The 13839-nt window shown below is 40.7% G+C and overlaps 1 protein-coding gene across 4 annotated transcripts in view; it reads left to right on the plus strand.

Annotated features, from left to right (window-relative positions):
- Positions 1–13839, plus strand: part of LOC149074679 (uncharacterized) — a 459047-nt gene that overhangs the window by 249664 nt on the left and 195544 nt on the right. For 2 of the 4 annotated variants that reach the window (XM_089247147.1, XM_089247149.1), the window contains exon 20: positions 1157–1741. The exons of the other annotated variants lie outside the window; for them this stretch is intronic. In XM_089247147.1, coding sequence (XP_089103273.1) covers positions 1157–1741 — 585 coding nt within the window. The remainder of the gene's footprint in view (positions 1–1156; positions 1742–13839) is intronic. 4 annotated transcript variants of the gene reach the window in all.

The following is a 13839-nucleotide window of genomic DNA, read 5'->3' on the forward strand; positions in this document are numbered from 1 at the left end:
ATTACCACATTGGCATATTTTTGTGATAATTTTGGTCATTTATAATTAGCCATAGTTGAACATAATTATTATGGTTAGCCATGGTAATCCTAACAATGGAAGGAATTTTAATATTGATATCTGAATATCGTGATCCATATATAGGGATTGACATATAGGGCCTGCTCAAAGCCCATATTTTGGATCCATCCAGTTCGCAAAGTGGCCAACTTCAGGCTTTGGCAGTAACATATATATATACAGGGTGCATAGCAAACGGGGTTATGGCATTTTACTGGGAAACTGTTTCATCATAGTGGTATACTTCCATTTAAAAAGAATTCCAAATAATATGTAGTTCTCAGATATGTCACTTATATGTTTCAAGGGGTCATATAGTTTAAAAAAATTAACTTTTTTTATACAGCCCCACCCCCCCCCCTGCCCAGAAACCCAATTAGAAAGTTATTGCCCTGTCTTTCCTGATGCCAAAAAAATCCATGATTCTACGTACAATATTCACTGAGATATTCAAAGATGAAGGAAAGTTTGGGAAAAACAGCTCTAAATGCGGAAAAAAAAAATCAGTTTTACTCCCATTTAATTCTGTCTTTTTTGAAATTTCCTTCATTTTTCAAATTTGAATATTTCAGTGATAATTGCACTTAAAAACGTGGAAATTTTTTTGGCATCAGGAGAGACTGCAAAAACTTTCTAATTGGCTTTTGAGACCTGGGTACTGTATAAAAGTAAATTTTTATATTTTAATAACCACACAGCCCTTGAAAGGTGTAGTACTCAGATATGCTATTCATGTTATTTGGAAACTTTTTCTAATTGGAAGTATACCTCTAGGATCAGCGGCTCACCAGTAAAATACCATACCCCCTGTTTGCTATGCACCCTGTGTGTATATATATATATATTGACACATTTTTCATATTTTATTCAATAAGTCTCATAAAATTTTTTAATATCTGAAAAATATTTTTATATACTTTATTTGATATTTTTTTTGAATGATTTTAAAAGCAATGAAAAGATAAAGTTAAAATAAACCTTGACCAAAATGAAGCATCTCTGGCGTATTTACATTTCATCTATTTTCGTGTAGTTTGGTCTGATAGAGTTATACTGCATACATCTTTCTCATTTTGTCAAATTTCATTCTTGATAGAGACTTTGCTCTGCCTCCAAAACTGCCAGTAGTCCTGGAAGAAGAACATAAAGGTGTGTGCGCTCCAAATAGAATGCAGTATAGAAGAAAAAGTGAAGTTTCTTTTGATACTCAGACTTACACCTCATCTATTGATGGCAAAGACTCTGGGATGAACAATATTTTGGGTTCCAAATGTAGTAAATCAGTGGTACAAAACAGTTTCTTTCAACAGCATCATACAACACAGGTTATCACTGAAATGGTGGAGAAAAAAACTGCATATTCTGAGAAAATGACTTGTCATCCTCGTCATCCACCCCCTTGTAGTGTGAAGCTCAGGAAGTGCTTACAGTATTCTTCCTCAGAAGACGTTACTTTACAATTAAAGACCAAAAAATCACACAAGCCTATGCTAAAATGGGCTACTATTCCACCACCTACACCACCAAAATTAGCTAGTCTATCATCAAATAAAAATGAATATCATTCAAGGAATTTTTCTTTGTCTTCAAAAGAGTGCCTTGAATCTATGTCATCTTGCAACTATTGTCACCATCCTGTTGGAGACACCAAAACATCTGCCTTAAAAATGGGAACTAATAGGTGATTATAAGTTCAATTAAACATTTTTCTAATTATATTCTTTGCTTTCAAAATTCTGGTGATCCTGATCACTGTTCGAATCCCAATACTGATGGTGCTTTTTTATTCATGTGCTGCATGTATGTTTCTGATTTTGTTAGGGTCACTAATTTTTGCTTTGTTGCCTGAAGTTTGTTCAAACTATCTATTTTTACTTCATTCCTTCAATACTATGCCTGGTAAAAATATTTTGATAAAAAAATTATTTTTTCCTACACTTTATTATTGAGTGTGAATGCGCCAGAGAATCATTCAAATGTCAAATTGAGTAAAGGGAAAAAAAGAAGCATCCTTAAGTAAATTAATTTTTTTTAAATGCACATGTAGCTATAGAAATGTGTGTGTGGTTTTTTTTTTTTTCATTATGCTTATACAGTAAAAATATAACTTGTTAGAACCTATGTTCAGTATATTTGTATTTATAAGTTTTTGTCATTTATGTTTCCATTAATAGTGTAACTCATACGGACATTTTCCAATCATCTTTGAATACCTGGCACCTCTTTGGGCCTTTTGCCTGTTGAAGTCTTTGTATTTGATCACACTGTAAGTCTGTACTTCATCCTAATCTATCACAAGGGATTAGCTTCCATTGCTCTTTAAGACAGGTTTCAATTGGGAGAGCTTTCAAATATGTGTGCCCAGTTATAAGTCATCTCAACTGAGGGCCACGTTTAGGGGGAAGCAAGCGGGTCCGGTGCCCTGGTGATGGAATAGAAGTGGTGCAAGATTCACTCTTCAACTGCTCCTACATTACATGGGGGTGCCAAAATGTGGGCTTGTCCCAGCTGGCAAAGTATCTACTTGCGGCCCCGTCCGAACCGAGTCGCACCAATTCATACTATAGTAGATTTGAACAATGTTACCAAACCTCACGTTACAGATATAAAAAAAATGTGTCTCTATTCACAAAATCATCAAACATATATGTACTTCACCTATCCAATAGGATAATCAGTTTCATTCTGGAAAGGTCTCTTCATGTTCTCCTAAAGATATCCTTCCACTTTTCATCCTGCATTGGAATATGCGGTCAGGTTTTGGAGACCCTACCTACAGAGGGACATAGACTTGGTCAGGGGTGCAGAGAAGAGTCATGTGTGCTCTTGACATCACGCAGGGCTTAAGCTATGAAGAGAAATTTGATTTTTTTGAAAATGTTTACATTGGATGAGTGCAGGTGTCAGGGACATGATTAAAGTGTTTCAAATTTTTAACGTGATGGATAAAATGGACCAAGAGTTATTAATACATCGTCAATCAACTGCTTTGACAACGGGACATCAGTACCAATTAGTAAGGGACAATTCTAGGTTGTGGTGTCACAGAGTTTTTCTCTAGTAGGGTTGTCAATAAATGGAATAGCTTATCTCTAGGGGTCATGAGTTCCAAACACAATTGACACGTTTAAAAAGAAGAACAATAAACAGGGGGATTAATCGAAAAGCTATCCATTCTTAGATTAGATAAACTATAATTTTTTATGGGCAGTATATTTATATTTTTTCATAATTATTGGTTTTTTATTGCTCTTATCAGGTTGCTAAATTTTTATATATATATATTTGACATCTATATTTAATAATAACGTGATCACCACGTATTCCCAAGAGATCTTTACGATCTGTCCAGGGAATTTGTTAGTGTGTTAGTAAACATCCATCCCCGAACCGGGATTCGAACCCAGACCTGCAGAGTCAGAAGCTAGCTCCCTAACCACTGGACTGCCAGGCCTTCTTATGGGCATCTTTTTTCATCTACCTCGTTGGGCATTTTGATTGTCGTGGCCTTGGTAATTGAATATTTCGGGCGAAATATGAAAAATACCGTTATAATGGTTTCAAAATTAAAAAAAAAAAAATTGCTATAGCGAGATTTATCGTATTGAAGGATATTGCCATTGTATTGAGAGGAGTTAACATTAGACTATAGGCGATTTCTACGAGATTTGAAAAATATCGTTGTGTGTAAAGGGATTTATTCATACATTTAGTATCATTGTAGTGACGTTTCACTATAACATTTAAAAAGAAAAAAAAAAAAATCTCAAATAAAAAATTTAAAATGTTTTGGAGACCCTGGGCTAGGCTCTGACGGTCCACTGCATGTAAGTTTTATTTCAATATCAGTGTTTCATCAGTCATTGCAAAAAAAATAAAGTGAAAAACGGTGCGATACTCCCACAAAGAACTTATGACTCCAGGTAGGAACAAGTGATTGTGCGGGAGATCCGCCAAGGCTCCGGACATGCAGCTGTCGTTGTGTCTGCGGAATACAAGGACGTGAAAAGCGTCCTCGTCTACATCAGGGCCGTAACTGGTGGAGGGGGCAACTGCCCAGGGCGGAGAAATTTAGGTGGAAACAAAGAACACTGTTATAAAATGATCGAATTTTAAAGTTGTGTGGGCGGGAAAAATCCTATTTACGGCCCTGGTTTATGCCATGGAGTTCGAAGCAGCCCATCAAGCTTTGAGTTGAGAACGAGGAGTGGTCGTCGGTGCTGTTGCGGAGGGCACTACTTCGGACATCATCAGAGAGTTGAAAGAACTCCCTCCTGAAGAGTGCCAGGAACGACCCTGAAAATTTTGGAGAGATAAGCTTCTGGTCTGCTGGAGATGCCATGAGGAGGGCCACCTATGAAGATCCTGCCGCATGACATATCCAAAAAAGGACAAAAAGACACCCTTCGAAGCTCCGAGCTGTTAAACTGAAAAGCGGCCATCTCGCAGAGCACAAATCAAACAACATCCTAGAAGACTTCAGTTTGCTAAGCAAGAAGAAGTTGGTAAACTGCTAGAGGAAATGCGAGTCAAGAGCATCGTCGAGCCGTCAACGTCCCGTGTACTTGGATGACATAATAGTTGGAAGAACATTCTCGGAACATCTAGAGAATGCGAGCGAAGTCCTTCAGAAGTTGAGAGATGCCAATTTGAAATTAATCTCGACAAAGTGCTGTCTGTTTAGACACGAAGTCACCTACTTGGGTCACATCATCTCTCGAGAGGGAATAAGGACGGATCTTGAGAAGACCAAAGCAGTAGAAGACTAGAAACTATCAGGGAATGTGCACGAGCTTCAAAGCTTCCTGGGACTCTGCACCTATTACCGGAAATTTGTCCAAGGCTTCTTCAAGATAGCAAGACCTCTCCCTTCCACCGACTCACTGAAGCAAAACAAAAATTCCTGTGGACTGACGTGTGCGAAAAGGTCTTTACGTCACTGAAACAAGCCCTAACATCTGCTCCAATATTTACTTTTCCACGAGCAGAGAAGGAATTCATCCTCGACACGGACGCGAGTAACAACGGGATAGGAGTTTTATCGCACGAAGTGGAGGGCTAAGAACATGTCATTGCTTACTTCAGCAAAAGTTTTTCCAAGCCCGAGCGGAATTATTGCGTCACCTGTGAGGAGCTGCTTGCAAACGTCAAAGCTTTCGAACATTTCTCATCATTACTTCTACTACTGGAAATTTCTCCTTCGTACAGACCACGTCTCATTGAGCTGGCTGTTCAACTTCCTAAACCCCGATGGTAAAGTCGCTCGATGGATAAAACGGCTGCAGAAGTACGACATGGAGATCCAGGATCATAAGGGAGCAGCATCGCACGGAAATGCCGACGCCGTATCGAGAAGACCGTATCCCCAGAACTGTCGCCATTGCCTCAAAGAAGAAGAGAAGTACGGACCATTGAACCCTATAGCAGGGTTTTCCAACGTGGAAGCTCATGCGGAACCCTTGACGATTACGAGACTTCTGCGGAACCCTTAACAAATTTTGAATATTTCCTTAATATACGGGGTGCCCCAAAAGTCAGCATGCGCTCTGCGGAACAAGAATCCAAACTTGTAGTAGATAAGTGTCTATATATATATATATATATATATATATATATTTGTGAGCTACACAGTACATAGTTCATCGTTTTAGTAAAAATGTTAATTTTGTGAAGCTTGCTAAAAAATACTCACCTTTTTGAAATTTTTAAATCGTAAATTAGTTATTTTAACATGAGCTATAGGCCCTACATCAATGAAAATGTCCATTTCTTTTTTTTTTCATTTGGTCATCCTAGTTATACACTTAGATTCAGAATAAAGAAAAACATGCTCATTTGATCATTTCTTTTCTCCACCATCTTCATTTTTTTCACAATAGGACTAATTGGACTTACACAGTTCACAGCCGATTCCGAACGGCTTTTTATGTTTCTCACCGAGAGATTCGTACGCCAAACGTTTTTGTGCAGACTTTCCTCAATAGCAATGTGCTGTTTGGTCATCATGGCGCTATTTTTTTAATAGTTCTTGTTTCAGAGAAGGCACTGGCAAGGGGACAGAAGAGGGTACTGAACACACGATATACCTGTGCATCTTTTGGCACAGTTCGCGAATATCTTATCGACCTGGACTACAATAGTCTTGTATTCCACAAATACCCAGTTTTTTAATCATGACAACTAATAAACACTATCACTAATTTCACGTTTGAATATTCACATTATAATTTACGAAATGCAAGAAGCTGTCGAAAGAACAAGAAAATTGTAAAAAAAAAATGATGAAATGGTCTTTTTTTGATTAATAACAAAATACAGAACAAGTTAAAAAAATTACTACTCAGTCATCCAGGTTGAGCGGGAATTTTGACATACACCATTCTCATACGAAATATAGAACGAGTGGTCGAAGGAAGAGAAAGTGAATTCGCCCCCCTCCCACGGTCCAGTGCTCCAAACCAACACTAGCTATAGTAAATATGAAGATTATATAAATTATTCAGATTTTGGCGCAAACTGAAATCGCGGTCTCAGAGGGGCGAAAAATTCCAACTTGAGCAGAAACATAAAACATGAAGCGGAAGGACGATCAGTTTTTAACAATTGACCATGTAGGGTTTTTTGCTAAATGTTTGCTTGTCACGTGATGTGGCCTATGCAAATTGCCGTGCTGTTACGTGCACTTCTGGCGCTACAGTTCACCCACATATAAACCGGAATCAACCCGGAAGCACAGCTGCTCTTTACCTTACGCTGCCACTAGCCACCACATCCACGCTGGTCGTGCTGATCTAAATTCTTAAATTTCATGTAATTAAAATTATGTTCTAATATTTAATCGTTTAATTTTTGGTTGTTTAATTGTTAACCATTTTAAGTTCGTATATTCAATATGGAGTCACACACCACACCGCTAGAATGTTATATGACCAGCACTGATTGGACATTGAGAGCGAAAATGTATTACTGGGGTGCGGAATCTGAAAATTTTCGGTGAACTTGTCCACATACATGGTCATTAGTGGGAAATTTCCTTTCCTCTTCTCTTTCAACATTAAACAAAAGAATAATTGGAAGGAAAAAAATGCAGTTCAATGTCGATGCGTTTCTCAAGTTCTTCTCCTGAAGTTCAAATAACCCCAGACCCTCACGGACATGGACGGGAGCAAAAAGGGAAACAAGACATTCATGAGTCGCAAAAACTTAAATTACTCGACGTTTTTACTTCTCAAACTCCAACTCCTCTCAAACTCCAGATGTTGGGAAATTATCTTTTCTCTACACTGAAGCTATGTAATTATTGTGGATTACATAAATGTGTCACTATAATAGATTTTCATTGCATATATTGCCAAATTTAAATCCCTAAACTTTGATGATTGACTGATTGTTGACAGAGATACGGTATCGAGGCTGCTACTCGATACTTAGTCAGCCTTGGCAAGCAGGAATTTTAGCACCATTTTTAATGTTGAAGGAGAGGTTAAAGGGTGAAATTTGTGCTCCCTCTGGCGGTCACCAGAACCCCCCCCCCTTCAGTTGTACTCCTGCTCAAAATAGTCTAAAACCCGTTCAAAGCACTAAACAGGCAATCAGCAATGTCAACAGCTAGCTGCAACGCCTTTGACAAAGGTTGGCGATGCTCCCTGAGAGCCGCGACGCATGGTTTGAGGAAGACCGATGTCCAGTATTTCAAGTATTTTCCTTTTAGAGAATTTTCAAAGAGCTAGATTGAAGTCATTATCTGCTTTGCTTGGATAATAAAAGAAATCTTTCTTGAAAAAGTGAAAAATCACGTTTTTTTTCTTTCAGATCTTCAGGAGAATAATATAAGAATACTCAAGATTTATAAGCAACGATGAGATGTAATGCGAATTAAAGTTATTCAACTAATTTATAGTATGATTTTGAAAAATTTAATGTGGGTAATTTTTCTCAATGATTATTATATAACAAACAAAATGCAATTAAAACCATTGAATTTCCGTGATATTTTCTTTGAGATCTATGGAGCGGATGGGGTCATTTTCAGCGAAGTTTCAGTTGTACGATTTTCACCCTTGTACTACGTTTTCACGTGGCCTCTTGAACGTCGTATAAACGAGGTTCCATTTGTGGCTAAGAATCTGTAGAATGGGAAAAATAACCTCAGGCAAATTAGAAAGTGGTTTCGTTTTCCCTGTCTTATAATTGCTATTTAGGATTTGCTATTCAGAAAAGGGATAAGAATCTGACAACATGAAGCTCGGTTGGCGATCAAAAGGAAGAGAGACGGGGAGCCACAGAATGCATAGAAACATTTTAAAAGTTCTGCATCTTTGGAGGAAGACCCCCTTATAAAATCCGCACGTAGGTCTTGCGTTTCGGGGACACCAATTCCCAGGAAGTCGTCTTATAAAAAATTGCTTCAGTTGAAACAGTCATAAGAAAAATTTTGAAGCTATCAGGGTTCCAGGACTTTTGGTGTTCCGTCAATTTTGAATCCGCGTAACCCGAAGAAAGCTCTTGCAAAACCCCAGTTGGAAAACCCTGCCCTATAGTGAGACATAACATCTCAAGTGACGATTCTCAAAGCAACGAGAACACCCCAAAGGCTTAACTAGAAGGTTCCTACAAACGACCAATAATGGACTTAAACGACGGACCGGGAATAAAACAACGTGGTAAGATGTCCCCTCTCCCAGTCCGACAACCAAAGGATCCAGGTTGTCGATGAGAGAAGGCGTGCTGTACCGCAAATGGGAATTGGAAGACGTTCAGGTGGCGACTCATCAAGAACCCGAGTGGAATGCGTTGCACGGAAGCCCGACCGATGGACATTTCAGCATAACGAAGACGCTCTAGAACATAGTTTCCCAACCTTTTTGTCCCATCGCCCTCTTCTTCAGAAATTTTTTTCTCCCATCGCCCCCCAACGCAATCCATCCCATAGAATCCTATGTTATACTTGTAGCTTCTACCGCCCCCCTGTAACATTCCATCGCCCCCCCCCCCAAGGGGGTTGGGAATCACTGCTCCAGAAGGTCCTTGAACGACATTCTATTGGGACTAGTCCAGGATCAATGTGGAAAAGTGGTGTAAGAGTTGCGATGCCTGCGCCGCTCCCAAGGTCCTCCGAAGCGCACCCTGGCGCTAATTTCGCAAATGCTCTGCGATTACACGATTTCAGCCAATCACGTCTCTTGGTTTACGATAATTCCCACCATTTTTTTTTATTTCTCCATAAAAATATATACGGGGTGATTATAAAAAAACTATCCCGACATATGGGCCCCTAAATATCATACCATTCACAGAAACTGAATGAAATTTTGGCATAAGGTATTTTGAGGTATGCGCTCAAGAATGATATGGAAAACAACAGTGTCACTCTAACAGTTACGGTTACAGTGAGAAAATTTCGAAAATATCAAATGGCAACACCAAGTTTTTTGTATTGGAATGCGATCTCCATACTGAAAAACACTAAATAGCGTTGGAATGGCACCTGTAGCACGAAAATCCCCGGAGCTAGGCAAGGAAAAAGTAAAAAGGACTTTGCCGTGCACCAGAGCATTAATGTTCGTTTCATTCGTCACACCGTTTCTTCGGCTGAGATCCCAGCCTAATTAGTCCTCCACAAGGTCATGTGGAAAATTTGTGAAACACAATGAAATGCTTTATTTTATGCTGCTTCTCTGTCCTTATTGGTTGTCCTCACTTTTAGCCTATCTACCGTCGGTGATTTTCATGCTACAGTTGCCGTTCGAACGCTATTTAGGGTTTTTCACAATGGAGATCACATTCCAATACAAAAAACTTGGTGTTGCCATTTGATATTTTCGAAATTTTCTCACTGTAACCGTAGGGTAGGGGCTCGGGGATCCATGATGTTCTTAAGTCAGCCACCTCGTTGGGCAATCTGCCTGTTGTGGCGTTGTATTTGTATTTGTATTTGTAACTGTTAGAGTGACACTGTTGTTTTCCATATCATTCTTGAGCGCATACCTCAAAATACCTTATGCCAAAATTTCATTCAGTTTCTGTGAATGGTATGATAGTGGCCCATATGTCGGGATAGTTTTTTTATAATCACCCTGTACAACTACTAACAAACAAAAAAAAAGGAGATTTGCCCCAAACTGGGGTATAACAACAGATGACACCACCGCCCGCGTCACATAGCCCCTCAGGCATCTTGGGATCTTTGGTTCACTCTTCGTCTGCGTCCTCCAACACCAGTCCCCGTGGATCTTGTCCACTCAGCAAAAATTGCACAACCGCCTGTGACCACTCGTGAGGACAGTATCTTCAGATCATTTCTCTTAATCAAGCCTGCCTCAAATAAGTGCCTGTACGATTCTTGTGAGAAGACACCTTTCCAATTCAGTGTACAGGCAAGGACTCTAACACCGGGAGGCAGCTGAGCCATCAATGCTGAGTTATTTTCATATTTTCTAATTTTATTTTTATTAGCCAAATCGAGTGGATATTGATTATTCACTATTTGGGCATCTATTAAGAAACAGTGATTATCTATTGTAATAAGATCTGGTTTAGATATTACATCGCCAGTTTTAAACCGAGGCTCGACCTCTACCACAAAGCCCCTCTGCCGACAGGCCCTAGCCAGGTAATTAACAATGCCATCGTGTCGTTTGATGCGGACACCGTGACTACGAGGACAAACCTGCAGTACGTGATTTAGCGTTTCTTTCTCGCGACATCCTGCCTTGCAGATCCTGTCGCCAGATTTTCCCCTCTGGGTCCGAGATCGCACCGGAAGGGAGCCCGTTACAAGCCTTACAGACTGCACAAACTCCCTACCGGTGAGAAACGCAGACCCATCGGTTTTCCATGAGTGACATTGGTTCACCTTACTGGCTTCGGTCAAGCCACTAGCGTCGACCCGTCTCTTTATGATTTTTGTCCAATAAATCGCTTCGCAATGCGATGAGCGCACGAAATAATTTTCAAAGGTTGCTAATTTAGTATACCTATCAGTTTCTAAACTATAATATTCTCGTAGTTCGGGATTCATCCCCCTCAAACGTGCCAACACCAAGTGCGGAATTTTGACTCTGACACGGGATACCCAGCCCTACGCATTTAGCAGGAGCATGTATAAGAGCTTTAGCGCAACTGTGAGGTAATCGCACCCATTTCCTTACATAATGCCTACAAATCCTATCGAAACGTTCGACATTCGATCCACCCAAAACAAGTTGGTGGAAATATGCAGGAATAATGTGTTTGGCGATGAAGAACATGCGCTGCTGGGGCTTCAAAGGAGCCTTAGAGACACGACCAAGAATACCATCCAGTTCACATGGTTTGAAGGGAACAGAGCCCCTCGAGTCGAACTGTATACTCAGATACTTAAATTGATCAATGGGTCCTAATGCCGGTATTATGGCTCCATCGACAAGAAACTTTTTGTTCTTATCTACAATTGTGCGCTGCTTCTTTCCATCTCTAACAATACTTAAGCTCTTACTTTCGCTCGAATTGATGCATAAACCGACCTTTCCAACGGCCTTTGTAAAAGCATCCAACGATTTCTGGAGGCCGATTGCAGTCTTTGCCAACAGTAGGAGATCATCGGCAAAAGCCAAGCATCCACCGGACCTCCCCGCAATCTCAACCCCAGTCGGGGGAAGCTGTTTCAACAGGGAGTCAAACACTAACACAAACAGCAAAGGAGAAAGAGGATCTCCCTGCCTGACTCCCTGTGTAGGGGCGAATCGCCGGCTACGGCTGCGACCAAACTGCAATACAGTATCACTGTTTCTATAAAATAACTCTACATAGTCGCAAAACTGTGCCGGGAAACCGCCCGCTCGCAGCGCCCCCAGAATGGCGCCGTGAGAAATGCTATCAAATGCCCTGCGGATGTCAATCAAGGCCATAAAGGCCGATGACCTCCCACTATGGGCTGATCGTAAGATAGCATTTAACGTAAGCGCGCCTATGGCGCAACCATCAATTTTTTGAAAGGCGAGTTGACTTTTGCTCAACCTCAGACCTTTTGCCAGTCTAGATGCCAGAATCCTATGCCATTGTCTTAACAAAACTGAAGCCACTGAGATGGGACAAGCCCCTTCAGGGGTTGAAGAATCAACACTTTTAGGCAGAAAAACAGTTTTTGATGTTCGGAGACAAATAGGAAGCCATCGAAAGTGCACCAACAATGTATAGAGCATCGCACGGTAGTAGTATAAAAAGGACAGTTCAAACACAGGGGGAGGCGCGGAGGCGCGCGCCTCACATCCGGCCCCCTCACGCGCCTCACATCCGCCCCCTCACACACCTCACATCCGGCCCCCTCACGCGCCTCACATCCGCCCCCTCACGCGCCTCACATCCGCCCCCTCACGCGCCTCACATCCGCTCCCTCAATCCCCTTATCACCCTAGCCAATGCACCGCGCCAAACAACGTAGACTTTGATTTTTGGGGAACAATTTCATGCAAGCGGTAAACGTCAACTTGGCGTAACTCGTCACATATTTATTTAAACGCGCCGCTGTTGCACTGCAACCACTTCATTTTACTCAACGTTTCGCCTGTTTGAGTACTCTCAGTCTCTACACTCCACAGCTAGCATTACCTGTAAGTAAAGTATTTTCCTTTTTGAATCGTCATGTCTTGTGTGTTAGATATCGAAGGTTTTAGATTGAATTCACGTGAATTCATCGTGAAGGAGTTAAGTTTTTTCCAATTTGGAATCAAGTGAAACTTATCACACCGTTTATAAGCCGCCATTCGACGTACATGATTTATCAGATTGGGAATTAACCCAAGTTTCATGGGTGTATAGGAACATACATAACATAAATTGGTCTAAGGGGTTTAACCCATATGAGATGGTGACGGTTGACATTAACCGAATTAATGAGAACTTCAACACCATCTACGTGAAGGGCGAGGAAAAGGCAAATGTTTTGAAGCGGCAATTCGGCCTTCACTCCTTCACGCTACTGGATTGTCCTAAATCTATTTCAAAGAGTAGGGCTTCATGCCCATATCACCCAAAGCAGAGAGGTCATTGCACTTTAGCCAAAGTTGCTGCATTCAGGGAATGGTTGAACTGCGTTCATTAGCAGGAGAAAAAAAAAAATTCTTTTAAAGTAATAATAATAAAATAAAATATGTGCTAGCAACTTTTGTGGAGTGTAGAGACTGAAATCTAAAAAAAAAAAAAAAAAATTCATTCAATTAGCTAAATCCATGGACGTGAATTATCAAGAAAACATTCTGACTTCGCCTGATGACGTCTTCGAAAAGTTGGAAAGAGAAGTTGATTACCTACCTCCCGAACAGTCTCGAGTCACGGTGCAAGGAAAGGTTTACCAAATACCACGTCAGCATGCAGCGTATGGAGACCGAGGTGTTTCGTACAGCTTCAGTGGACTTACGTTAACGGCGAAAGAATGGCTTCCAGTGCTCCAAAAAGTACGAGACATTGTTCAATTAGCTACGGAGTGCAAGTTCAACTTCGTCCTCGTAAACAGGTACTCCAATGGTAAGCATCGCATCGGCCGAGTGAAACCGAGTTCGCGAAACTGCTGTGTGATAAACTTGAACTATGCATAGGTGAAATAATCGAGTGCGATGGATGTGATATCGAAGCGGGGAGTCAACTCTCCCATGACTGCCTGCAGTTTTCTCACGAGACACGGCTTCTCAAGTATTTCGATCGGGCTTTTGTGAAGATAAATATCAAAGACGTTGCTAAGGACTTTAACGTAGATCCAAAATTTTTACATGGAATAAACGTCGACAAGTTTTTATCAGCGGT

The sequence above is a fragment of the Pholcus phalangioides genome, unplaced genomic scaffold (assembly GCF_987345545.1).
Source record: "Pholcus phalangioides strain wild (caught in Gottingen) unplaced genomic scaffold, Ppha-v1.0 ptg000017l_1, whole genome shotgun sequence".
Lineage (NCBI taxonomy): Eukaryota > Metazoa > Arthropoda > Arachnida > Araneae > Pholcidae > Pholcus > Pholcus phalangioides.